The sequence below is a fragment of the Musca autumnalis genome, unplaced genomic scaffold (assembly GCF_047663935.1).
Source record: "Musca autumnalis isolate F117 unplaced genomic scaffold, ASM4766393v1 scaffold_3, whole genome shotgun sequence".
Lineage (NCBI taxonomy): Eukaryota > Metazoa > Arthropoda > Insecta > Diptera > Muscidae > Musca > Musca autumnalis.
Window position 1 is genome coordinate 9,106,992 of NW_027411866.1, and position 14,664 is coordinate 9,121,655.

General features: G+C 31.3%; 1 protein-coding gene across 50 annotated transcripts in view; it reads right to left on the minus strand.

The window, feature by feature from the left end:
• Window positions 1-14,664, minus strand: part of para (sodium voltage-gated channel paralytic) — a 329,221-nt gene that overhangs the window by 244,714 nt on the left and 69,843 nt on the right. For all 50 annotated transcript variants that reach the window (XM_073974080.1, XM_073974083.1, XM_073974066.1 and 47 more), the window contains exons 3-4: window positions 9,466-9,555; window positions 9,046-9,236 (exon numbers count right to left, since the gene is read on the minus strand). In XM_073974080.1, coding sequence (XP_073830181.1) covers window positions 9,046-9,195 — 150 coding nt within the window. In that variant the 5' untranslated portion in view covers window positions 9,196-9,236; window positions 9,466-9,555. The remainder of the gene's footprint in view (window positions 1-9,045; window positions 9,237-9,465; window positions 9,556-14,664) is intronic.

A 14,664-nucleotide genomic window follows, 5' to 3' on the forward strand; every position in this document is an offset into this window, starting at 1 on the left:
TAAAATTAAAAACGAATAAAGAAATAAGTTTATCGATCGATATTAATTTTTTTAAAAAATAAATGAGATATTCTTATTTAAAAACCACTTTTATATTATTGTTACATTGTTGCAAAAAATATATTTTTTATTTTTATTTCACTGTAATTTACTTGAAAAAGGTTTAAAAATTAAAATTATAACAAAATCCGCATTTTTAATAAAAATTAATTAACTAATACTAAATAATATTTTGCAACAAAATTATACAATTACTATGAAAACATTTTTTTAAGTAAAAAAATATATACATATATAAAATTTAAAAAAAAAAAAAAAACAAAACAAATATAAAAATATGCTTTATAGAAAAATATTTTTTAATAGTAAAATGTTTAAAAATATTATTTTTGCATTAAAAATTATAAAAATGTAGTTTTTCGAAAAATAATATTTTAAAAATTATTTTTTATTCGAATTGAAATTCGAATTCTTTCAAATATTAAAAATATTTAAATCAGACGGAAACATGGCCTATTAAAGTAGATACCTTTTCCACCTCATTCGAATAAAGTTATTCACGTTATCAAAATATCGTGGATAACAATACTGAGAAAGTTGGAAAAAATTTTTATTTAAAAAATACGAAAAACTTTGCTATCACTTTACTTTACTTTCAATTAAAAATATATATTTGTTAAAAAATAATATTAAAAAATATACATTAGGGACTATATTCTGTAATGCAAAAGAAACAATGTCCTTTAAAAAAATATGAAATTTATAAAAAATGGACGATATTCTTTCAATAAAAATTCTTTTTTTATTTAAAAAATAGTTTATTATTTATTTATCGCTGATATATTTTTTAAAAGTAATATTAAAATTACTCAAATAAAAATAAAAAAAATTTTTATTTTTTTAATAATAACTTTTTTGTAACAAAACATATATATGTATTATGAATCATGTTCTTAACACAAAATAATTTTTTATTTAAATAAATATTTTTTTTTTTAATAATTTAAAAACAAAGTCTTCTAAAATATATGAAAATGATTAAAAAATTTACGATATTTTTCAATAAAAATTATTTCTTTATTTAAAACAATCCTTTATTTTGTATTAAAAAATATACCAATATACTTCTTATTAAAGTTTTTGGTTTTTTATAGCAATATTTATGCATACTTCTTAGAAATTGTATTAACTTTTTGTAACAAAAATTTATTTGTAATAAACTAAATTTATAAAACATATGAAATAATTAGGAAATTTTAACTACAAATTTCTAACGTTTTATATACATTTATAACAAATTTTCATAAACACATAAAAAAATTATGCCTATTTTTATGGTAAAAATAAATGATTGTTTAAGTCTGGAGTATTCAAAACAAACGTAAAAATAAATAAATAATTTTTTTTTATTTCAATAAATATTTTTTTAAATAATTAAAAAAGTTTAAAAACTATGTAAGAATGGACAATATATTTTTAATTTATTTAAAATTAAAAAATATATATTTAAAAAATAAAAATATTTATATATATTGCAATTTTATTACAACTAAAAATATAAAACATTAGTTGTTATTAAAATTTTAATTTTTTAAAAATAGCATTTTTTTACTTTTTAAAAAATTAATTTTTGAAATACATGTAATTTGTAATAAATTAAATTTATAATAAATAGGAAAAATTTAAGAAAAGTTGTTGCACTATATTCACAAAATAGGAATTAATTAAAATGATTATTAATATATAAAAAATTAAATTTTTATATAAATATAAAACTAATAATTACTTTTTGTTACTAAACGTATTTTTGTAATAGTAAAACATATTTTTTATTATTTATTTTTTAATTAATTTTAATTTTTTTTTTTAATTTTAAATAAAAATATTTATATATATATATTGCAATTTTATTAATTTTTTAATTTAAAAATATAATATACACATTTTTATTATTCATTTTTTATAATATTTTTTAATCTTTGTGTTTATTTCAGCTTTAGTCCATATTTTGTTGTATTCAAGTATTTGAATAACAACAAAATGTTTTACAGTGGATATGAAATTGATTAGTTGCGGGCGGAGGGTCGGGAATACTATAGTTTCAGTTGTCACCAAACAACTTCATCAGTTCCCTTTTCCGCCGACTCTGTATCGATAAACAGGTCAATAAGCCCATCCAGCAAATTAAACAAAATGAGAAATTTGCTATATGGCCCTAAAACTGATTACCCTACAATTTGAGTCGAACTAAAGAATTTTATATCCACCACTGTTTTTATGTCGTCTTTGCATTGCAAAGAATACGAACATAGTGTGTTGCTTCAATAAGCGGGGGTAAAACAACGAGAAAGTTGTTGTTTTTGCATTACGCATTGATCAACAAGGCCGTGCTGATGCCTATTATTGTTGTTGGCGTTTTTTATTGTTGGACTGCAGAATTTTACATCTTTGTGTTTATTTCAGCTTTAGTCCATATTTTGTTGTATTCAAGTATTTGAATAACAAAATGTTTTACAGTGGATATGAAATTGATTAGTTGCGGGCGGAGGGTCGGGAATACTATAGTTTCAGTTGTCACCAAACAACTTCATCAGTTCCCTTTTCCGCCGACTCTGTATCGATAAACAGGTCAATAAGCCCATCCAGCAAATTATTAATTATTGACCTGTTTATCGATACAGAGTCGGCGGAAAAGGGAACTGATGAAGTTGTTTGGTGACAACTGAAACTATAGTATTCCCGACCCTCCGCCCGCAACTAATCAATTTCATATCCACTGTAAAACATTTTGTTGTTATTCAAATACTTGAATACAACAAAATATGGACTAAAGCTGAAATAAACACAAAGATGTAAAATTCTGCAGTCCAACAATAAAAAACGCCAACAACAATAATAGGCATCAGCACGGCCTTGTTGATCAATGCGTAATGCAAAAACAACAACTTTTTCGTTGTTTTACCCCCGCTTATTGAAGCAACACACTATGTTCGTATTCTTTGCAATGCAAAGACGACATAAAAACAGTGGTGGATATAAAATTCTTTAGTTCGACTCAAATTGTAGGGTAATCAGTTTTAGGGCCATATAGCAAATTTCTCATTTTGTTTAATTTGCTGGATGGGCTTATTGACCTGTTTATCGATACAGAGTCGGCGGAAAAGGGAACTGATGAAGTTGTTTGGTGACAACTGAAACTATAGTATTCCCGACCCTCCGCCCGCAACTAATCAATTTCATATCCACTGTAAAACATTTTGTTGTTATTCAAATACTTGAATACAACAAAATATGGACTAAAGCTGAAATAAACACAAAGATGTAATATTTTTTAAATTAATTTTGTTACATTTTTTTTATTAATAAAAAATTACAAAATTATAAAAATAAAATTAAAAAAAAAATAATTTGTTCTTTGAAAAGATTTTAAATTATTATAGTTTAATAGAAAATAAAATATTTTAAAAAACCCATAATAAAACTATGTCTAACCAATAATTTAAATAATGGTAATACTTTTTTATTTGTTATAAAAAAATTATTAACATTATTTAAATTATTGGTTAGACATAGTTTTATTATAGATTTTTTAAAATATTTTATTTTCTATTAAATTACAATAATTTGAAAATTTTTCAAAGACCAAATTATTTTTTTTTTCAATTTTATTTTTATAATTTTGTAATTTTTAATTATAAAAAAAAATTAACAAAATTAATTTAAAAAAATATTATAAAAAATGAAAATTATAAATGTGTATATTATATTTTTAAATTCAAAATTAATAAAATTGCAATATATATAAATGTTTTTATTTAGAATTAAAAAAAAAAATAAAATTAATTAAAAAATAAATAATAAAAAATATGTTTTACTATTAAAAAAATACGTTTAGTAACTAAAAGTAATTATTAGTTTTATATTTATATATTATACATTTATTTGTTATTTTAAATTTTAAATTAATTTGAATTTTCTAAAAAACAAAATGTTATAAAAATTATGCTTTTACTGCTATATTTGTACGTTTATAAAAAATGTAATATATATTTTACAATTTTTATTTAAAAATGTTAACAATAATTTAAAATAATGTAATAAATATACTTTTAATATTATAACAGAACAAAAAAACACCTAAAATATTATCAGGAATTTCTAAAATAACACATATTTTGTATTAATATTTAATTAAAAAATTATCAAAAAAAAAACTAAATAAAAACACAATATTTCATAAAAAAATATATTTTTTTAAATTGTTTCCATAATAAAACGTTTTTCAAATTCTTTACATTTTTCCACCAAAGTGTAAATTTTTGTCATATATTTAATTTTTAATTATAAATTATTTATTTCAATTAAAACATATTTAAAATTTTTTTAAATTATAAAATTATTTGAGTTTTATAAAATACTAAATTCTTTAAATTTTTCCACCAAAGTGTAATCTTTTTCATATATAATTTTATAATTATATATTATTTATTTTAATTAAAAAAATTTTAATTAATTAAAATTATTTTTTTTTAAATTATAAAATTATTTGAATTTTATAAAAAATTAAAGTTTAAAAAATTTATTTTTTTCCATAAATTATACAACTATTTTTTTTTAATTTTATAAAAATAACATTTAAAAAATAAATTCTTTTTTTTATTTTTTTATAGAAAAAATATTAACTTCAAAATAATAAATAAACATTGCAAAAATATTTTAGAAAAATAAATAATTTTTTGCCCATATTAAAGTTTTTTCCTTCATAAGTTTTTTCTAACTTTGTACAACGTTTTGTTACATTTTTGTATGTATGTACATGTATTACATAATAAAGCCAATATCAATTTTGTTTTTTTTTTTTTTAACATAGATCACTCTGAGAATAGAAATTACAACTAATATTTGATACAGATAAATACAAAAAAATACAAAATAAATATTTAAGGAATGATAAGATTACAAAAATTAAAAAAATTAAAATTCTAGCAAATTAGCAAATTTTAAAGAAAGTATCTTCAAAACTATGGTCTACAATTTGTGGTGTCGAAAAAAATTGAGGGAGCAACGTGGCATTGAAGGATTCGGTTTGAGTTGAAATTTGAATAATTCTCATATTTTCCCTGGGTAAAAATGCCTAGATTAGGTAAGATATCGGCATAATATTTTCTGAAGCATACTTTAGGGAGCTTTTATTGTGTAAGGACTTATTTTTAAATGAGTTAAATTGTGAGTGTAGGAAGAGAAACACTCTCAGAGAGAATTTTGTAGATATCAGAATTAGATCATCTATGGTATGTTCTTTCATCTTTATTTGTATATAAATGATAAAGCAATTTAAATAGTCTGCCTAAAAGTGTGCTCATTAATCAAATCATCAAACAGTTATGATAAGTTTGAAATATAGGTGTCGCTTAACCATTGCTTATTTTCGTACAATGTGTTGTGTCTAAAAATATTAAGAGATAAACGAAGTTGAAGGATTCGGTTTGAATTATTTATCTTTTCCCATGATAGGAATTTTCTTCCCTCGTGGAAAATATTTCAATCAGTTCAGCTATCGGCATCAGACTTTCTGTTGCACAATTTAGGGAGCTGTTATTGTATAAGTGCATGGGTTTTCAATGAGTTAAATTGTGAGTGTAGGAAGAGAAACACTCTCTGAGAAAACTTTTTCGATATCAGAATTAGATTATCTACAGTATATTTAAATATTCCGCCTAAAAGTATGCTCATTAATCAACTCATAAAATATTTATGATAAATCTCAAGTATAGGTGTCGCTTTAGCATTGACAATATTTTGCTGATTTTCGTACAATTTGTTGTTTCTAAAATGTCGATTATTGAAGTTGAAGGATTCGGTTTGAATTATTTCTCGTTTCCCATGTTCCTTATGGAATATGTTTCAATCAGTTCAACTATCGGTAGCATACTTTATGTTGCATAATTCAGGGAGCTGTTATTGTATGAGTGCACACGGCGTGCCTTAACAAATTTAAATGGAAGGTGCTTACACCTCGGAGGTTTTTGCTGATTCTGAAATTACAATGCTCACAGATGAGAAATATCAAGAAACAAAAAAAAAATCGCCGGAGGGATTTTCAAATAAATCGCGATTTAAGTTCACATTTTTAGGGGTTCTTTAGGTTTTTACGACTTAGCTTGGAAACCGCGAGTTCTATGTAAATGGGTCTAAAGAAAATGTTGTAGCTCTGAAAATTCTCTATAAGACTGACCTTTAGGTTTTTTCGTAGGTTTTACCATTTTTGAGATATAGAGGTTCAGTTCAATTTTTTAGGTTTTTATCTTAAGTCTTCAAGATTTTGCTTGGAAACCGCAAGTCATATCAAAATGGGACTAAAGAAAATAGAGAAGCTGTGAAAATTCTCTACAAGATTGGATGATTTATTTTTTCCTAGTTTGTATTATTTTCAAAATATATAAGTCTAATTTGGGAAATTACAGTAAGGACATTGTTTTATAAGGAGGCGATACAGTCAGTATATTGTTTCAAGTTGAACTTCTATATCTCCAAAACGGTAAAACCTGCGAAAATATCATAACGGCCAATCTTGTGGAGAATTTTCTCCGCTACAACATTTTCTTTAGACCCATTTACATAGAACTCGCGGTTTCCCAGCTAAATCGTGAAAACCTAAAGAACCCCTAAAAATGTGAACTTAAATCGCGATTTATTTTAAAATCCCTCCGGCGATTTTTTTTTCTTGATATTTCTCATCTATGAACATTGTAGTTTCAGAATCAGCAAAAACTTCCGAGGTGTAAGCACCTTCCATTTAAATTTGTTAAGGCACACCGTGTGCATGGTTTCTCAATGAGTTAAATTGTGAGTGTAAGAAAAAAACATTCTCTGAGAGCATTTTGTCGATATCAGACTTAGATCAGCTGCAATGATGAAGCTATTTAAACAAGCTGCCTAAAAGTATGCAGATTAATATATAAATCAAATATTTATGATGAATTTCAAATGCAGATTCGCTTTAGCTTTGATAAAATAATCTCTTTTGCTAATTTTCGTATTGTTCTTGGACCACGCAAGGCCGACATGAAAGCACTAGACGGAAAACGGATGAATTTTTTCCATTTCGTGGAATGAACCGCCCAATATGGTTTCTTCGGCTCCAACAGCACCTTTAGGGATAACAGCATCTCTATTTTCTAACCTATTGTGTCTGAAATATATCCGTTCTAAATACGGAAAAAATTAATTTTGTCATTTTGGACCATTAAAATTTGTATATTTTATGAAAACCGAATCCGTTTCAAAAAGTGTCAAATTTAACTAACAATGGGGTTCTTGAGGGGAGGAATAAGTTTAAAAAAGTAGTAGTTAAAAATACAACATCAGAGACAACATCTAGAAGTTTTTTAAGTATTAAAATTATTTTAAATTTAAATTCGGGGCGAAAATGGGGAAGTTTTACTAATTACTTGAAGAAATATTGAATGCTAAAGTATTGAAAGGGAGATTAGTGACAAAACTACATCAAATAACTAACAATATAGAGAAGATATTGGGAAACTTGTGGTTCCAAAAAGAGGGAACAAAATATATATTTTTTATTTATTTTATTGTATTTATTTTGACTACTTATTAATGGCTCAAAAAATATAGATTGTTCCACCTTTTCTTTTAATAAAATCTTTCATCAGATTTCTTAGTTTACAAATAAATATAAATAGAGAAGCGAAAAATATAAAAACAACAAAATGTTAATTTATGCCAATTTACTTTATAAAAATAAATAAAAAATATATAAAATACAACAATTTTTAAATAAACATTTACAATCATACAGTTAGTACAAATATCGTAAAAAGGAGGGAAGAAAAATAGTCAATGTGGTTGATTCCTACGGGGGAGAGAGATAGTTAAGAACGAGAAAGTAGGCCATCTATATTTCAAGATTTCTAAACTAATGAGAATTAATTTATACAGGGGATTTTCTATAAATACTTCAAAATGAAAGGAAGATGTGGTAACTCGATAAAATACTGGAGAGTAAGGGACTAGCGATTAAAATAGGCCTTACAAATGCGGTTGTATTGGTCAATAATGAAAGAATGAATGAATAATAAATGATAAGTTATGCAAATACCAATCTAAGAGTTATTAATGAGAGTATTGAACCAAAGATGGAGCTGCATTAATAATAAAAATTTAATGAATAGAGCAGGCATGATCACCGGAATTGATTTTCGTGGCAACAACTTATAAGGAATCTCTTTTTCGTATCTTTGTTTTAATTTTTTGTCTTATAATTATTTAAATAATGTGATAAATGGAATTTTATTGAAAAATGCGAGGTATAATTTTTTATTATATTCTTCATGGTTTAACAAAGAAGAGAGGCTCTCTTAACACTAAGAACACATATCTGGTGAGCATGCCTGCCTTAAAAATGAAAGATGAGAGAGTATGATCTAAAGAGAGAGGCCACATTGTTTTCAAAATCAACAAAAAACTAATTATCAACTGAATGAGAATTATTTACTACAGAGTTTTGTTATAACTACATTGAAACCAAAAAAATAAACATTACATGAAGATGAAAATAGGGACCAACGATCATTAAAGGTCTTAGAAATGAATGGACGATAGAATGAAGTGAGTTCAAATGCTTGGGGATTTACAAATCATTTTTTTTTTTCTCAGGATTTTGTTATAGAAAAAGCTTAGGCCTTTCTCTTTGTTCCGATCCGACCAAGAGAACAAAACTAGGCCATTTATAGTACATTCCACATTTAGGATTAGTAGGTTGTTGTTATTATTTTTAAAGTTAAAGTTAATAAAAAATATAGTAGTAATACAGAATTATATATTTCCAAAAAAAAAAGAAATATTTTTTATTTATGTATATATGAGTTACAACATATCACACAGATACACGCACACTGAAATATATTTTGAGGCGGCTCGTAGAAGGTAGTGGGGGAAAATTAAGTTTCAAGTAAAGGAAAAAATACACATGTATGTGTGTGTGTGGAGCATACAAACAAACAAATTGGCTAGCTTAATATTTACCTGCTCTCCTTCGGCGGCTCTCTTTTTTTCCAGCTCTCTTTGTTTTTCATGTTCAGCGATACGTTGTTCGATTTGTAACAATGATTCGCGGGTGAAGGGACGGAACAAACTGCGTTCTTCCTCAGATATCGAGTCGGAATCTTCTGTCATTGTCTATGCGGCCAACGATGAGAGCCTCAGATTTCCAAGGCCTAGGTTTTAAATTATATATGTACGTAATATTTTTTGTTTTAATTTTTTTAATAAATAAATTTCATTAAATTCGCAAACGAAAAAAAATTAAAAACAAAACAAAAAAACAACTTTTGGCTCTTGGCTTCTTCACAAAAAGTACGTATGTACGTCAGTGGTTCGAGTAGTAATCTATTGTTACTACAACAACAACCACAAAATGGGTATCAACTTCAAAACCACACTTACATGAGGCACATGTATGTCGCCTGCTACGTCAAAGTTACAACTATATCCGAGGCGCCATTTTCAAACAAGCGCCCACCACAGACACGTATTCTAGAAAGAAAGGGAAAAAGACAGAAGCAAAAAAAAAATTGTGTTAGTGAAAATGAAAAAGGAAACGGAAACAAACAACACCATTAGGTTTGGTTCTATATTTTTTTTCATACGTTCTCTCTCTTAGTAATAATAAAATAGTATAGAAAAAATACAGATAGTTGGGGAGAAGATGATGAAATAGGGAGGGATAGAAATGTGTGTGAGTGTGTAAGGGTATATTTTTTTCCGTAATATATGTATGCTAAGGATTATTCATATAGCTAAAACCCTAAATGAATAAAAATGTGAGCTTCTTCGTTAATTATGGAACGTACAAACTATTTACAACAATAACAAGTAGCAAATAGACATAACGATGACGCGCTCTAAAACGTAAATAATGATGATGGCATACAGACCAAAAGAAAAACATAGCCACCCCCCCTTCCCCTTCCCAATTTTCTGTTTCTACGTATCCCCCATAATTGTGTAAATAAGTGAGTACGTAAGTGCACTCACTTACCTTTTGTGGAGTATCTAACTTAGTGAAGTGGTAGCTGAAATTGTTGGCATGTCCTTCAAGTGTTTTGTGTCATCCAGGTGACGTTCGTTTAATTGTTATGTTAATTGTCAAAAAAAAAAAAACCAAAACGGCTGTCAAGGGAATTCTTGTCGACTTCATTATTTCGGACAGCGATGTGAATTCTAGTAATTACATTCATATAAAATTATTTGCCGTAATAAGGAACCTTCCTCATAAGGATATACTCGTTTTGATCATAAAAAATATTAACGAAACTTTGCAACTTTTTTTTATTATTTTCAATAACTTGTTGTGTATTTATTTCAGCTAAAGTCCATATTTTGTTGCTTCAAAATTTGAAGAAACAAAATGTTTAACAGTGGGTAATGAAATTGATTACTACAAGCGGAGGCAGAGAAGACTATAGTTTCGGAAGCAGCCAAACTTCCTCATCAGTTCTCTTAACCGCTGTCTCGGTGTCGATAAACAGGTCAATAAGAGTGAACAGAAAATTAAACAGAACGAGAAATTTTCGGACTCGGCGATAAACGAGGGGCCTGGTGTTTTGAAATGAGCCCTCGGATCTGTATACCTTTGATGGGCCTTCTGGTGTAAGCGACATTGACGTGACGATTGCAAATGGGGCAGCAATGACAGCTTAACCAGTTTAGTTGGCAGATTAGTGAAGACTGGGGCATTAGTGACCATAGTCTCATAAGGATTATGGTCACACCTCGGGGACGGAGGAGGGCGACTGAGCTTTTCCGGTGTTGGGTGGAACGAGACGTGAACTGGGACCATTATGCGAACTGTGTCAGGGAGGCGGCTATGCTATTAGCGGACTACAGTGCACTGACGTTAGATGACCAGGTCAGCAAGTTGAGCGAGTGGATGAGGAGGGTCAATGACGTACTCCTTGGCAGACACCGTCCGGTGAAGCTAAGTAAGGGCTAGACGAACCAATGTGGAAGATCTGGTTCAGCGTAAATCCGAGTTCCTTGCTGCTCTTAGGACGTACAAGGACGAGCTATGTAGGAGTAAAGAAGACGATTGGAGTGGAAATTCATACAGGTCAACAGGGATGATCCCTGGGGATGTGTGCCGACATGGTGGGTCTAAGCGTCAGGTTGACCTACAGGTGTTGCGTAAAGCCGAGTTCCTAGGACGAGCTATCTAGGAGTAGAGAAGACGATTGGAGGAGATTCATACAGGGAAACAGGGATGATCCCTGGGGAAAGGTATACCGTGTGTGGCGACATGGTGGGTCTAAGCGTCAGGATGACCTACAGGTGTTGCGTCTTGGCTCCACGTCGACAGAATCGGGGTGGGCGGGAAACGTAGGTACTTCGCTGGGGTTTTTCTTCCCAAGGTCGGAGACTCATTCACCTCCCCCCCTTTTGATGGACGAGCTATCTAGGAGTAAAAAAGAAGACGGTTGGAGGAGAATCATACAGGACAACAGGGATGATCCCTGGGGAAAGGTATACCGTGTGTGCCGACATGGTGGGTCTAAGCGTCAGGATGACCTACAGGTGTTGCGTCTTAGCTCCACGTCGACAGAATCGGGGTGGGCGGGAAACGTAGGTACTTCGCTGGGGTTTTTCTTCCCAAGGTCGGAGACCCATTCACCACCCCCCCCCCCCCCCTTGTGTGGGAGTTGGGTGAGCCTCCGAACTTGGAGCGTAATGAAGTTGCGGACAGTATCTGCCTGATTAGAAGTAGATAATCGCCAGGTATCGACGGTATGACCGGAAGAATGTATAAAGCCATCTGGAAGAGTATATTGAGTCCGTTCTTGGTGGTTGCATTAACCAGGGGTACTTCCCGCGTGTGTGGTGCTCCTTAAGTCGCCTGATCGGGTGAGGAGTAATCCTCTCTCGTATCGGGGCATAAGCCTTCTCCCAGTGGTTGGAAAAGTGCTGGAGAGGATTATGGTGGCAAGGCATAAGGCCGCGGCGTGACTCCTTCACCGCATCAGTTCGGCTTTGTCGAGGGTAGAGGTACGGTGGACGTGTGGATGCATGTGCAGAACAGTCTGAGCGGGTCAAGTGTCAAATATGTCTTAGACATATTTGTCGACTTTAAGGGCGAATTTGACTTACTTACGTGGAACAGCGTGCTCGCAAAGCTGTCTGAGATTGGGTGTCGGGAGTTGGCTCTATGTTCGAGTTATTTCAGTGGACAGATGTGAAGCGAGGCCGCCTCAGGATTCTATCTGTGGTCCATTTATTTGGAACCTCATGATAGATTCTCTGCTGTGGGAGTTAACGACCATTTTCAAGATCTGTGCGTATGCTGATGACCTCCTTTAAGGGCGCATTTGACTTCCTTACGTGGGATAGCGTGCTCGCAAAGCTGTCTGAGATTGGGTATCGGGAGTTTGCTCTCTGGTCGAGTTATTTCGGTGGACAGATGTGGAGCGAGGCTACCCTCAGGGGTCTAACTGTGGTCCATTTATTTGGAATCTCATGATGGATTCTCTGCTGCGGGAGTTAGCGACCACTTTCAAGATCTGTGCGTATGCTGATGACCTCCTTATCAAGATCGAAGGTGAGACTCTATCGAACTGGAACGTTGTGCAGAGTATGCCATGGGCATCGTGGGGATCTGGAGTGACCGAGTGAGTGTTGAGGTGTCTAAGTAGAAGACTGAGCTAATGCCGCTGAAAGGCAGATTAGCGCACAGTCGACCTCCCCACGTTCGATTTGGTGACCACGGCATACGATATGTCAAGCAAGTCTGGTACTTTGGAATAACGATGGCCGAGTGAATTAACTTCCTGTCGCACTTTGATCGTTTGAAGGACAAGTTGACTGCTGTTGCTGGTATGGTCAGAAGGGTCTTACGGACCGACTGGGGTTTGAGCAGGCGTTCCGTGCGCACTGGAAGCGAGACGTAGGACTGTTCTGTATAAGCTGAAGCGTGGCTTGCAACTATCTCAGGATGATTGGCTCGGGCCTTCTGATTTGGTGGATGGGGATGTTAGGCGGCGCAGTGCAATCCTTCGGGAGCGTTCAGCTGTTAGGTGACGGACTAGGTGGACGGACAGTGACAAAGGAAGGGTGACGTACGAATTTATTCGTGACGCAACGTTCGTACTGGAACGCCCAGACTATGATGACATTAGAGATTTAGTCAATATGGGTATCACGTACGGAGGGGCGGGGTGGGATTTCAGTAGGGCACTTGAATACAGGCGTACCTTTAGTTGTTTAAGTAGGTTTGCACGTAAAGTGTTTGTTAGAAGAAGGACTAGACTCAAAGGGCAAAGGATTACCATATGCCTCACCTTTCTCTCCTACAGAATGACTATTGCCGCAAAGAAAATTGCCTAATATAAATATGGACTAAATAAGCCAGGATCGGCCTGTTTGGTCGGCAGTTAAATATTCCTGGGTATCAATTCCTATTCAATGAAAATGTCAAATGAAAAAAATTACAAAGAAAATATTTTTCATTTCAAATTTTCATAGAACTAAAATCTAGTCCCAGGCCTATGTCTGTACAGGTATTTTCGTAGGTGATAAACGAAAGTTTCCACCATAAATGTTTAGGGGTTTATGGGGTACGACCAGAAGCGGAAGGCCCAATTATTCCACTGACAGACGCAATCAACACTGTCTGAACCATAACATCCTTTTTTATCTTATATTGCAAGAATATCACGTGGGCGGAGTTTTTGTGACATTCGGGAAATTGTCGAGGAAAGTTTAGAGAATAAAATTATAGCATTGTAATAAGACTAATAAACATTTAAGTGAGAGATGTGTATGAAGGGACGAATATATCGGTCCCGTGTCTCAGGAAGTGTTTACCACTGTGGCTAATAGCCACTAACGGCTAAAGAAATTTCAACAAGATTCGAAAAGTGGCCTTAGACTATATTAAAGCGGAAAAGTGTAGAACTTTTTTTGGAAGTCATTTCTATTACCAACCATCCATTTTAGTGACAGAGGCGCATAATTCTGATAGCTCTTAAGATGATTTTGAAACCTATTGCTAAGTTAGCCACAACTCGTCAAACAAAAATAACGCTTTACAAAACACTGATACTACCCGTGCTGATGTATTCCTAAGAATTTATAATAACCAAATTAGTGGAAACGGAAAACTTATACACTTCACTTTACTACATGGTATATGTACAATGCGCCTAAAACTATGCTGATCATATTAACAAATTATAGGAAGAAAATCTAACGGTAACTAATATTAGCATTAGTTTATTTTCCACAAATTTATTTAGACAATAAAAACAAAGAAACAAACAAACGAAACAAACCTCAACGAGCTAAATACAACCATTTTTATACTAATGGCAACACACCAGAGCTTCCTGCGCTAGTACTTCGAATGCTATGATTAATCACCGAATTGAAAATATTAAAAATTTAAAGTACCCCAATCGGTGCAAACGGAAAGAGATATATATACATTACTGAATGGCTTGTGGGCAATGCGCCTATAACTATGCAGCAGATATTAACAAATTATTGGAAGAAAAATATACGGTAACCAATATAATGGGAAAGAACATATTACTGCATATTACATTTTACTATATAAAATAAATAAAAAACAATTATTTTCCCTCAAACCCAAAG